Source organism: Orbicella faveolata, unplaced genomic scaffold (genome assembly GCF_042242905.1).
Source record: "Orbicella faveolata isolate gen_17 unplaced genomic scaffold, um_ofav_v1 contig_5, whole genome shotgun sequence".
NCBI classification, from domain to species: Eukaryota; Metazoa; Cnidaria; class Anthozoa; order Scleractinia; family Merulinidae; genus Orbicella; species Orbicella faveolata.
The window spans coordinates 322056-335000 of record NW_028301580.1 but is presented as its reverse complement, the minus strand read 5'-3'; the positions used below and the strand labels follow the sequence as shown (position 1 = coordinate 335000).

The 12945-nt window shown below is 40.2% G+C and overlaps 1 protein-coding gene across 1 annotated transcript in view; it reads right to left on the bottom strand.

Moving 5' to 3' along the window:
* LOC149095623 (uncharacterized) overlaps positions 1-12945 on the bottom strand; it is a 30745-nt gene that overhangs the window by 7034 nt on the left and 10766 nt on the right. The window contains exons 7-11 of the mRNA XM_089281807.1: positions 10919-11032; positions 9983-10093; positions 9133-9264; positions 4730-4843; positions 3795-3905 (exon numbers count right to left, since the gene is read on the bottom strand). Of these exons, the coding sequence (XP_089137933.1) occupies positions 3795-3905; positions 4730-4843; positions 9133-9264; positions 9983-10093; positions 10919-11032 (582 nt within the window). The remainder of the gene's footprint in view (positions 1-3794; positions 3906-4729; positions 4844-9132; positions 9265-9982; positions 10094-10918; positions 11033-12945) is intronic.

The following is a 12945-nucleotide window of genomic DNA, read 5'->3' as shown; positions in this document are numbered from 1 at the left end:
CCTTCAGGGGCGGTAATGAGGCTTGAAATTTGGCACATGTTTAACATGCTAGTATGGGCGTACCAAACGTTGACTTAACATGTCCTTTACACAGTTTGTGGGGCATCTCTTAAACTTTACTCGGGGCTAAATTTTGTTTAAAAATGTTGTTTTTTTACAAAATAGTTAACCCTCGGAAGCTGAACCATTTACGGACCTAAAGTGATAAGGCTAATATTAGCAAACTTTGAACTTGTCAAATGCTATCTGTTATATTTCAGTCAAGTAAATGAATATAATCAAATAAAAGCGGGTTCTTTATTCTACTTGCCTGGAAAAACTTACAGGTGGCCCGTTAAAACTGTTCCGTTGAGAGAATTTTCCGTGAGGTCACTTTGACGCATATCTGACTTAATTATTCAATTGTTAATTATTGCGCAATTGCTATTGTTCCGAATATTTTTTCATTTTATACATTTCCACTAAATCGTCTAAGGTAAAGAGGTGCAAACAAGTTTTTACAACTCAGCTTATCAATACACCAATCTGTTTGTTTTTTCAATAGCACTAGTACTTTATCAAGAGTCATGCAAACTCTTTCACACGGTAGCGAACTTGACTATGGCTTCAATGGATCCTTTTTGACATGGATCTTATGCAAAATAGCTAATACTTTTGTTATAACGAGTACAGATTGCCACTCAAGCAATGGAAATACAAAATTCGTGAAACGTGAAAGGGATATCTTTAAAACATAGACAACAACTATAATTAAATTAAACAAGGAACGTCGCGTTAAACTTTACAGTATCACTACCACTAGTAAACACTTACTTGCTTTGCTGTAGTATTTTCATATGCAAAATTTCTATTCACGAAAAAGTTTGAGATATGGTATATTCCAGAATCGGTGTATATTGGTAAGACGTTATTTGTGTTTCTTACTTTATGATTAAATATTTCACTCGAGCTTCGGAATAAACTGAGTACACATTATTAAATTAAATGGAAATCCTTGAAAACGTAAATTAACAGATTCATTCGTAGCTTTGGAATTCTCAATAGGCTGGTCGCTTTGGATCTTCATCGCATTGCTACTTTTTTCATGAAGTTTACCTTGATGAAGATACGATTTTCAGGCCAGTGAAAATACGTGTTCCTCAATCACACCCCTAAATTGTGTTGCGTGACAATGTGATCAGCAATTGATTTGCCTGAGATGTCATTGCCTCTCGTAAAATATTAAGGAGCCTGTTCTATTAGATGCCAATTTTTTATGTTCTTTCAATCCTTCCTTTAACCGGCAGTCCGCCGCTTTCCGCTATATTTGTTTTTTGTAAGGATACGGCGTCGGCACTGAGAAAATAGTGTGCTGTGTTACAGGGCACTCTTTCTTTGTGTGACCTCAAAAATCTGCTAGGAGAAAGGACGAAGGAAGTAAGATAGGTAGTGATGCTTAGTGCCTCTCAATTCCAAATTTTTCTTTTATTAGTCTCCTGTCGTTGATGAGTATACGTGCGTGTCTATTGTCACGTAACAATCCTGAAATGGCAAAACTGTTTGACGGTTCACAATACAGGTTGACCTTTTTGCATTAGCTTTGTAGAATGCAAAACTTTGCTTAGCAAGCTAAACCGTCTTCAAATGAGAATCATCGTTTATGTAGGTTTTAGATCTACAATAGGCTCATCAATTTCAGTAGAAAGTAGCAGTACGCAAAGGAAGTGTTACACACACTAAAAGCAAATCAGGGTTGAACGCATCAAGTTTAAAACTGAGTACGCCACTCAAAGTAGTAAATATTTATCGAGTTAAAGTTTGGTTGTCGGTTAAACGTTACTGACTGTCAATAAAGAGATCTAAGTAAACATCTACACGGATGATTACATTCCAGTACAGGTCTATGGGATGTTAAAGTAATTCCGTATCGCCGACAATTTAATAAGGGAAAACTGGAAACGACATAAGTACAGCCTAAAAGTAATTTCTACTGAATTGTGGGTAGATTAGGTTGTTACAGCCCGTTACACCCGCACGGATAGACTAAGCAAGAAACCGAACAGACTTGACTTGTAATGGTACCCCGTGGGTACCCCGCAATAGTATTTGTAGCGTCACGTGACTCGCGTTGTTCTTTCGTGTTTCTTTGCAAAAGTTGTAAAACGATGCATGTCGAAAGCCGCGAAAACGAAGTGCTGTGTAAAGCTGTGAAGCCCTAATAAATACGTTGTGTTACCAGAACATAGATCACACTAGCCAATTATATGATTAATATGATCGGGAATATGATCAAAGACAAACAAATATTTGTAAAGTAAAGTAAACAACTTTGAGCGAAACAGTAACCGTTTAATAGTAAACCTTCAAAGGCAGAATATAGATGAAAATACTAACTTACCCCCGAAACCTTTCAGCTAAGTTCTTTCCATGTTTAATTTTATTTTAATTCCGTTTTATCATCGCAACTGGGAGATTTATCTAAGTGAACTCTGATACGATGCGCTGTAAAGGAGCCTTCCTGAAAAATTCTCTCAACGGAATTACTTTTACGGGCCACCAGTGTTATTTTCTAGACGGAAAGTAGACAGACCCTTTAGTCATACTGCACAAAATTCGCTACCGTGTGAAATAGTTTGTGTGACTCAGGATAAAGTACCAGTGCTATTGAAAAACCATTAGAGATTGAATTTGTCTATTGATAAGCTGAGTTGTAAAAACTTGTTTGAACTTCTTATCTTGGATTTATTTCAATTCTTTACCTTAAAAGACTTAGTGGGAATGTATAAAATAAAAAAGTCGGAAGTAATAGCAATTGCGCAGTAAAAAATTAAAAGTGAGATATGCGTCAAAGTGACCCTACGGAAAATTCTCCCGACGAAACAGTTTTTACGGGCGACCTGCATTTTTTTCCGGGCAAGTAGAATAAAAAACCTCCTTTTACTTGGTTATATTTATTTACTTGACTAAAATATAACAGAGAGCATTTGACAAGTTCAAAGTTTGCTAATATTAGCCTTGTCACTTTAAGTCTGTAAATGGTTCAGCTTCCGAGGGTTGACTATTTTGTAAAAAACAACATTTTTAAACAAAATTAGTCCCGAGTAAAGTTTAAGAGATGCCCCACAAACTGTGTAAAGGACATGTTAAGACAACGTTTGGTACGTCCATACGAGCATGTTGAACATGTGGCAAATCTCAAACCTCATGGCCGCCGCTGAAGGTCCTGTGGCCGAATTTTCAAGTTTTGCACATTTCGAAGAAAGGAAAAGGAAATCGAACCCTTTGATGTCATTTCCGAAAATAGTTAGCCAAATGGGTTCTTTTCACCAAACAAGAAAAAATTCGTTATTTCGCTTCTGTCGGCCGATTCTTGATATTTTCGGATTTACGCTCTAAAAAACTAAAAGTCCGTGGATGCTATAGTTGAAGGGGATAGGAATAAGGGTTCTCAGGCCTGGTCCACACTAATCCGTGACGAAACTAAGCTTTCCGAAAACGCTCTTCCAGCCGGAGGAATTTCAAAACGCCGACTTTTCGTTTTCGCGTGGACATTAAAAAAAAAAAAAAAAAGAAAGAAAATCAAAAAGGAGCTTTTTGAAAAGGACGGTGTCACGATGAGTGATTTTATGTGATTTCCCTGTGCGAGTTTTCCTCCAACAAAATCCAAATGACCGGTGATTGTTGCGTTTGAAAACTCGTCCGGCGTAGTGTAGATGGAAAACATTTAATACTTTTTCAGAGTGAACCCTCCCTTTGAAAATTCCTCCTGTCTAGAGTAAACCTTGCCTTAGATTTCAATGATACATAATAATTACCTCTGCAGAATTTCCCGTTTCCGGTGCTGTTTCCTCGACAATAGCACTTTCCGATATCACACTTTGCCCGAGAATGGCAATCACTGTCAGCTTGGCATTGGTGTAGAGGCCCTGACAGAATCAAAGGCGAATATCACGAGTTTAGTGGCTTAGTGCGTGATCCGAACGAGAAATTATTTGGCTAGAACCCAAGCGCTGTTCAAGATCTGTGCAAAATATCCCAAAGCAAAATTTCTTCTGGCAAATTCCATCCTCATTATCAAAACGTACGTTTTTTGAAAGTTGTGAATTATTAGGACTTTGTGACGTTTTGTAAATTGTGAGTGCGTAATGAATTGTTAACGTCTCTGGAGCTGGAGAGCTTAAATATTTGGACCAGCTCGCTTTGGCCTGTCTGCTTCCATATACTGTACGACCCCATTTCAACAACAGGCCAGCGACAGACCTGGCTGGAGATATATCACCAACACTGTACATAGGGTTCAGAGCCACCTTAAATTTTGAAAACTATAAAGTAGCTCTGAACTCTATGTACGGATTCTTTTTTCTTTTAAACCTTTGTTAAAAGTTGCGTGTTATCATTCTTATTAAAATTTGATAATTAAGAAAAAATTACGCGTGCCGGTTTTGAATTATAAGCCCCCTAAAGCTGTAATTAAGGGTGTTTTAGCAGGTCATACTGTTGCTTTGCTAACCTCATGTGTCACGAAAATGATAAAAACGTGTTCAGTAATAAGTGGGCAGTGTTTTGACACCATTGTAGCATCAAGTGATAAAGAGTGCTTATAATGACCCATCAAAATCTAACTGCTGGAAATTGTTTTGAGCCATGTTAAATTATTTGTGAAGGGTTTCATATACCACAAAACACTAGTATCATTACTATTGATGTCATAACGCTTCTATTCATTGCGTTTAATGTTTGACGTTCTTACCAGGATCGCATGATTTCTCGTCGTCCATTGCACGCACAAGTCCGTCCTTACATGTGCATTCTCCTTTGGTGCATGCATGATAGTTATGCGAGCAGTCCGCGTCCTTGAAGCATTCTACAGCAAAAAAGGAATATTGAACGATTATACCAGGGTGCGAGGAGAACACTAAGTAAGGACTCTGCACTGGAACTAGTGTTTCATATATATATATATATATATATATATATATATATATAAACATCCCGCTGTCAAGGAAGAACGAGTACTTGAAGACATTTGTTGAGAAGACAGAACATTTTATACGTCGAATGCGATGGAAAGCTTATCATTTCTTAAACAAAACAGAACCAACAGCAAACGAGTCATATGGCTTCAAATCGAGAAAATCACCGCCGCAAATCAACGAATTGATATCTTTTGAAGACGACATGATCAATCTTATCCAGAACATCAAGTTCAATGACACTAAATGCAGTTTCCAACGCAAATTAAACAGCGATATCAAGAGCAAGATCAAGAGGCCAGACACCCTCCTCATTCCAGCAGACAAGACCACAAACTTCTATGCAATGAACCCTTCCTCGTACGACAAACTGATTAAAGAGAACGTCACTAAGACCTACAGAAAATCGAAGGATGAACTTGTAAGAGAAATAGACGCGCAGTCTGCCCGCATAGCCGAACGACTCAAGTTAGATGATCGCATTGAAAAATTAGCTAAGAAAGAAACATTTATTAGGTTGAAGGATCACAAGCCCAATTTTCAAGACTATCCAACGTGTCGTCTAATAAACCCATCGAAGTCTGAAATCGGTGTAATAAGCAAACACATTCTGGATGAAATTAACACCTCTATCATCAACGGCACGAAAATAAACCAGTGGAAAAACACCTCCAGCGTTCTCAAGTGGTTTAACAGTTTGGAAAACAAAAGCTCACTATCGTTCATATGTTTTGACGTTTGTGAGTTCTACCCCTCTATAACTGAGAAGTTGCTTTCCAATGCGTTCGACTTTGCCACTAAGTACCGTCGAATCACCGGTCATGAGCGTGAAATTATTCTGCAAGCAAAACGATCTCTGCTATTCAGCGAAAATTGCCCATGGGAGAAGAGATCTGCAAACAACCTTTTCGATGTCACCATGGGGTCCTTCGACGGGGCAGAAACATGTGAATTGGTTGGATGCTACCTTTTGTCCCTCCTTACAAAGAAGTATGGCCAAAACATCGGCTTATACCGCGACGATGGACTGGCAGCCCTCAAGGGGAATCCACAGGAAGTGGAGAGGATTAAAAAAGGCATGTGCAAGGTTTTCCGTGACCACGACCTAAAGATCACAGTCGAAGCAAATACCACCAAGGTCAATTTCCTAGACGTCACGCTTGACCTCCAAAGTGGAAAGCACTATCCTTACACAAAAGAAGGCAACGTCCCTCTATACGTGCACAGAAAATCCAACCACCCACCATCCATCCTGAAAAATATCCCCGAATCCATAAACAAGAGGCTTTCCGAAATATCCTCTGATAAAGAATGCTTCGATAACGCGAATGGCGTCTATCAAGAAGCGCTTAACAAAAGCGGATACAACTACAACCTATCATTCAATGCCACACCGAACCAGACACCTCGCCCACGAATAAACAGACAACGAAACATCCTGTGGTTCAATCCACCATACAGCAAGAACGTGGAAACAAACGTCGGTAAATGCTTCCTTTCACTTATTGATAAGCACTTCCCCAAATCCAACCCACTTCATAAAATTTTTAACCGTAACACACTCAAATTAAGCTACAGCTACATGGGTAACATCAAAACAATCATATCTAACCATAACAAAGCTGAAATTAACAAATCCACACGTACTAATGATCAAACGAAAACTTGCAACTGCCGGAAATCTACCACGTGTCCCATGGATGGAAATTGTAGCATGGAAAGCGTAATTTACCAGGCCGAAGTCACCACACCAACCACGAAAAAGACATACATTGGACTCTGTGACAGTACATTCAAATTAAGATATCGTAATCACGTATGTTCTTTTCGAAATGAGCGGTACAAACACGCCACTGAACTAAGTAAATACATATGGAGCCTGAAAGATCAGCACATTAAGTATGACATCAAGTGGCGCATAGTTAAACAGGCTAGGTCTTATTCGAATGTTACCAAGAGATGTAATTTGTGTTTGTGGGAGAAATTTTTCATCTTATGTAAACCGGAAATGTCAACTCTGAACAGCAGAAATGAGCTTGCATCGTGTTGCAGACATGCTAGGAAATTCTCGCTGAAAAATGTTATCATCTAATTAGCAACACACCTAGTATGTAATTGTATTGTTCTGTATTTTCAAATATCTTTGTATGTAACCGTTTTTTCTGGCAGTCGCCTGATGATTGCCTCGCATGAGGCATGAAACTCGGAGTAGCGATTAAATGACCATATAACCTAGCTCTCGAGTTTTTACTGTTATTCCCGCTCTAGTTCAGCTATTGAGCACTTTGTAGTAGATGAGAATTTCAATCCATTTTTTGGTTATATATATATATATATATATATATATATATATGTTTAATATACTATGCTCCTCTAAGAGTTGAGCGCTTTTTGAAATCCATTCACCACAAGGAAATAGAATTTTTATATATATATATATAAAAGTGAATAAATGTTTGAAAGAAAATTCGCCCTGAGTGGAATTTGAACCCACGTCCCCCCGCATACTAGTCGGGTGTGATATCCACTACACCATCAGGACAACCATGCTGGCAACACGGCAATCGAAGATGTGATTTACGTGGCATGGAACGTGGTCTCCCGGGAAATTTTCTTTCAAGGTGACAAGGTAGGGGAAGCCTATAACTCCGTTTTGAAATCCAACTAAGGATCAAGTTCATGATACACGACCGAAGTCAACTTAGCGGATGACAATGGAGGATCCACAAGGGATACAGGCTACTTTCAAATTAATATATACTGTATATGAGAGAACCCCTAACCTTGTACACCCCAAGTAATCATATTTTAAAGTGAATAAATGTTTGAAAGAAAATTCGCCCTGAGTGGGATTTGAACCCACGTCCCCCCGCATACTAGTCGGGTGTGATATCCACTACACCATCAGGACAACCATGCTGGCAACACGGCAATCGAAGATGTGATTTACGTGGCATGGAACGTGGTCTCCCGGGAAATTTTCTTTCAAGGTGACAAGGTAGGGGAAGCCTATAACTCCGTTTTGAAATCCAACTAAGGATCAAGTTCATGATACACGACCGAAGTCAACTTAGCGGATGACAATGGAGGATCCACAAGGGATACAGGCTACTTTCAAATTAATATATACTGTATATGAGAGAACCCCTAACCTATATATATATATATAGGTTGGAGCTTATCTTGGTTTTTAAAGTATTAAACGATCTCAGTGACTATGAATATTCTTACTCCCTCACTTCCCCACATACCCCAAACATACCCCAACCTGGAAGAGCTTCCAGCATTAATTTCAACCGTAGCTACTTGTTACTCAGATGGAAAGCTAAAGCCTCTGTGATAGTAAATTCTTATCTTGGTCAGAAACACAGCCCCATGATGCCGGCAAGGACTCCAACCGGGCTGTGTCCCCCAAACGTCTAGGGCGTTAAAGTCCACCAAAACCCTTCATTTTCTTAGCTTCAGCATCATCTTTCACCCAACATCGTCATTATCTAACCAATTTGAAAAAAAAAAGGAAAAAATTTAGTGTGGAACGTTGCTTTACTGTACTCTCGTTAAATGTTGTCACAGGCCTTGTACCCTTCTAGGGAAATCCCTTCGAATAGCGCCAATTTCCGTGCCATCAACACCAACATATATACATCTTATCACTGGAGTTTCCCACTGTACGGACATCACTCACCTAACACTTTCCATCCTTGGTTTTCTTTGAGCCACAAATGCATGCGCAAAAAGTATAACTGTGGTCAAAATTCGTTGTGCACTCACTCGGCGCACAACATTTTGACCACTGTGATAACGCATATCGTTGTCGATAAGAGTACAGACAACGCTAAACCACACTCTATGTGTTAATTTTTATTTCTCCCCAGATACTCTATCCTCTAGAAAATAGGGGAAACTTACCTTCATTTAATTTTCCAAATGCTTTTCCTCGCAGAAAACTGTCGGTAAGTGTTTCTTTGCACTTTTAGTAATTTGCAGGAGCTAAAACAATTTCTCAGAGTTCCTCCTCAGAATATTTTTGGCAATTTGTAAGAGGAGCTACAAATTCGATCCTAGACCCAAAATTGAGTTTGACTATGAGTTTCTCAGTAAATTGACCTTTCAGTTGCGTCCTTTTTATCTTACGAACAAACAAAGTATTATTGAGTACTGTTTCAGTAAGGCAACTCACCAACGCACGTTCCGTCGGCAGTCTCTCTAAAACCCTCGAGACATACGCAATGTGGTTTGTCTGGTATCAGGGAATCAACAACGCATTCAAAATTCTCATCACACTGATGCTCCGCGGGGCATGGCAGTGAGTCTATGTAATGACAAAGAAAAGGAGGCATGAGAAGATAACTAGGAGATATACAGACTACGGCAACACATGAAAAAAGTATTTTTTGGATTTTCTATCTTTCTTGTAGGTGATTCTTCTTTAATAAACAATCCAGTGGGGGTACGCCTGGAGGGAACCATAGTACTTGTATTCATCATCTTAAAATGGATATTTGTTTTGATGAATACAACTACCATGATTCCCTGCAAGCAAGTCTCATAGAGGGATTTGGCCATTTGACCCTAAGTCAAGCCATAGCGAGTGTGACTATGAGAGCTTGTTTAAAAATTCAAAGTGCGGGGATGCTATAGTTGAAGGGAAAAGGAATACGGGTTCTCAGGCGTGGTCCACATTAATCCGTGACGAAACTAAGCTTTTCGAAAACGCTCTTCCAGCCGGAGGAATTTCAAAGCGCCGGCTTTTCGTTTTCGCGTGGACATTAAAAAAAAAAAAAGAAAGAAAATCAAAAAGGAGCTATTTGAAAAGGACGGTGTCACGATGAGTGATTTTATGTGATTTCCCTGTGCGAGTTTTCCTCCAACAGAAATCCAAATGACCGCTGATTGTTGCGTTTTAAAACTCGTCCAGCGTAGTGTAGATGGAAAACATTTGATACTTTTTCAGAGTGAACCCTCCCTTTGAAAATTCCTCCAGTCTAAAGTAGACCCTGCCTTAGATTTCAATGATACATACTAATTACCTCTGCAGAATTTCCCGTTTCCGGTGCTGTTTCCTCGACAATAGCACTTTCCGATATCACACTTTGCCCGAGAATGGCAATCACTGTCAGCTTGGCATTGGTGTAGAGGCCCTAACAGAATCAAATGCGAACATCATGAGTTTAGTGGCTTAGTGCGTGATCCGAACGAGAAATTATTTGGCTAGAACCCAAGCGCTGTTCAAGATCTGTGCAAAATATCCCATAGTAAAATTTCTTCTGGCAAATTCCATCCTCATTATCAAAACGTACGTTTTTTGAAAGTTGTGAATTATTAGGACTTTGTGACGTTTTGTAAATTGTGAGTGCGTAATGAATTGTTAACGTCTCTGGAGCTGGAGAGCTTAAATATTTGGACCAGCTCGCTTTGGCCTGTCTGCCTCCATATACTGTACGACCCCATGTCAACAACAAGCCAGCGACCCTCCTGGCTGGAGATATATCACCAACACTATGCATAGGGTTGAGAGCTACCTTAAATTTTGAAAACTATAAAGTAGCTCTGAACTCTATGTACGGATTCTTTTTTTCTTTTAAACCTTTGTTAAAAGTTGCGTGTTATCATTCTTATTAAAATTTGATAATTAAGAAAAAATTACGCGTGCCGGTTTTGAATTATAAGCCCCCTAAAGCTGTAATTAAGGGTGTTTTAGCAGGTCATACTGTTGCTTTGCTAACCTCATGTGTCACGAAAATGATAAAAACGTGTTCAGTAATAAGTGGGCAGTGTTTTGACACCATTGTAGCATCAAGTGATAAAGAGTGCTTATAATGACCCATCAAAATCTAACTGCTGGAAATTGTTTTGAGCCATGTTAAATTATTTGTGAAGGGTTTCATATACCACAAAACACTAGTATCATTACTATTGATGTCATAACGCTTCTATTCATTGCGTTTAATGTTTGACGTTCTTACCAGGATCGCAAGATTTCTCGTCGTCCATTGCACGTACAAGTCCGTCCTTACATGTGCATTCTCCTTTGGTGCATGCATGATAGTTATGCGAGCAGTCCGCGTCCTTAAAGCATTCTACAGCAAAAAAGGAATATTGAACGATTATTCCAGGGTGCGAGAAGACCACTAAGTAAGGACTCTGCAATGGAACTAGTGTTTCATATATATTTATTGTAATGAAACTGATATAGTGATTGCACGAGCTATGATACGCGTGCTAAGATGTTTAACGGTTGTATTTGAATGTATACTCGCAAGAGTTCTAAGAATAAGAGACGGTTATATGGCGAGTACGGGATGCGCAATGTACTCGTAATACAGCGTATATAAGGGACTCAAGTTATGGAGTGGCCTGTGTGTGTTAGTAGACTTGCCATGTACAAGTAAGCTAAACGTTGAGAGTCGAGTAATTAAACCGTTGGCTGTTGGACTCCTTGACTGGAAGTATTTGTCGCCCGCACGCGTTACATTTCGTGTCAGAAGTGGGATTCGAACCACGACCAAAGTCAGCTAAAGTTCAGGTAGATGGTTTTGTTATGGTGTAGATAGTTCTCCTGCAAACGGCTGTTGTGTGGTGTTGTAGTAAAGCTGCACGACGAGATATTTCGACTTGTAGTGGCGCACTGGTTGCTACGAAGCACTTTATGTGGTAGTTACCGTTGTTTTGGTCGTTAGAAATATATTTTAGGACATTGTTTATTGGTTGCCGTAGTTAGTTGTGGTTGCCATTAGTTGGTGGCGTGATCCAGGCGACCGTTAAAGTTTAGTTTACTAGCGTTGTTTGAACAGTGAGCTTCTTTAGGATGGCAGCGACTGATCAGAGTAATTGCGAGGTCCAGTTGGATGCAGAAGAAAATTATCGTGGAGAATTCCATGTGGAACAGGACGTCGTGCAGAATTCGACGACTCCGAACGAAAATGGTTGCTATTCCTTCGGTCAAGAATCACCAGCTTCGTTTATGTCAGCTCTCCAGGAATTGGGCAACAGAATTTTGAGTACCAGTGAAGACATGGAGCGACGAATGGCCGACAGATTTCAAGAGCAAATCGACCTGCTCGACGAAAAAATATGGCGGCTAGATAATGCGGCCCGCGCAGGACCTGGCGGCGAACCGGAAGACGATTTGCGTGGTCGAGAACCGGAAATTAGCCGTAGGAACGTGGAAAACCGCCCTCTCTCGGCAAAACCACTAATTACGTCCTCGCCGTATGATGGAAAGACGTCTTGGGACGACTATCAAGTTGAGTTCGAACTGATTGCAGAATTAAATGGCTGGAATACGTCTACAATGGCCATTTACCTCGCCGCGAGTTTGTCAGGGTGTGCACAGGCCGTGCTGGCTGATTTGGACGCAAACTTGAGAAGAAATTTTCAGGCCCTCAGGGAAGCGTTGTCGCTGCGGTTCGGTAACGGTGGAAAGATGGAAGTGTTTAGATCACAACTGAAAAGCTGCACCAGAGGAAAGGACGAGTCACTTCCAGAACTTGCACAGGCGATCCAGCGACTCGTAAGGCAAGCATATACGGAAGCACCCCTATCTGTGCGGGAAGTTCTAGAAAAGGACTACTTTGTCGATGCAATAGCCGATACGGATATCCGCTGGAAAATACTTCAAACTAGACCGGTAACGATACAAGAAGCCCTCTCCATAGCTACAGAAGTGGAGGCATTTCAGATATCTGAACGTCAACGTCTGAGACCAGGCCGACTGACTGCGAATATGGTGGGCGCACAAGTTTCAGACAAACAACGTCATTTCCTCGATTCATCTATCAGCAAGAATTTGTCCGAAATGAAGAAAGATCGAGAAGAGCAGAGGCGTCTAATGGAGGATTTCATGAAGAAAATTGATCGTCCTGCCCGTAACGCCCTGCCTGGAATGGAGCACGCTAGCTCGTGGGGTCCAAGAAATGTCGGTGGAGGAAATTGCTGGAACTGCGGTAAGCCCGGACATTTTTCGCGTAATTGCCCAAATTTCTGTTACAAC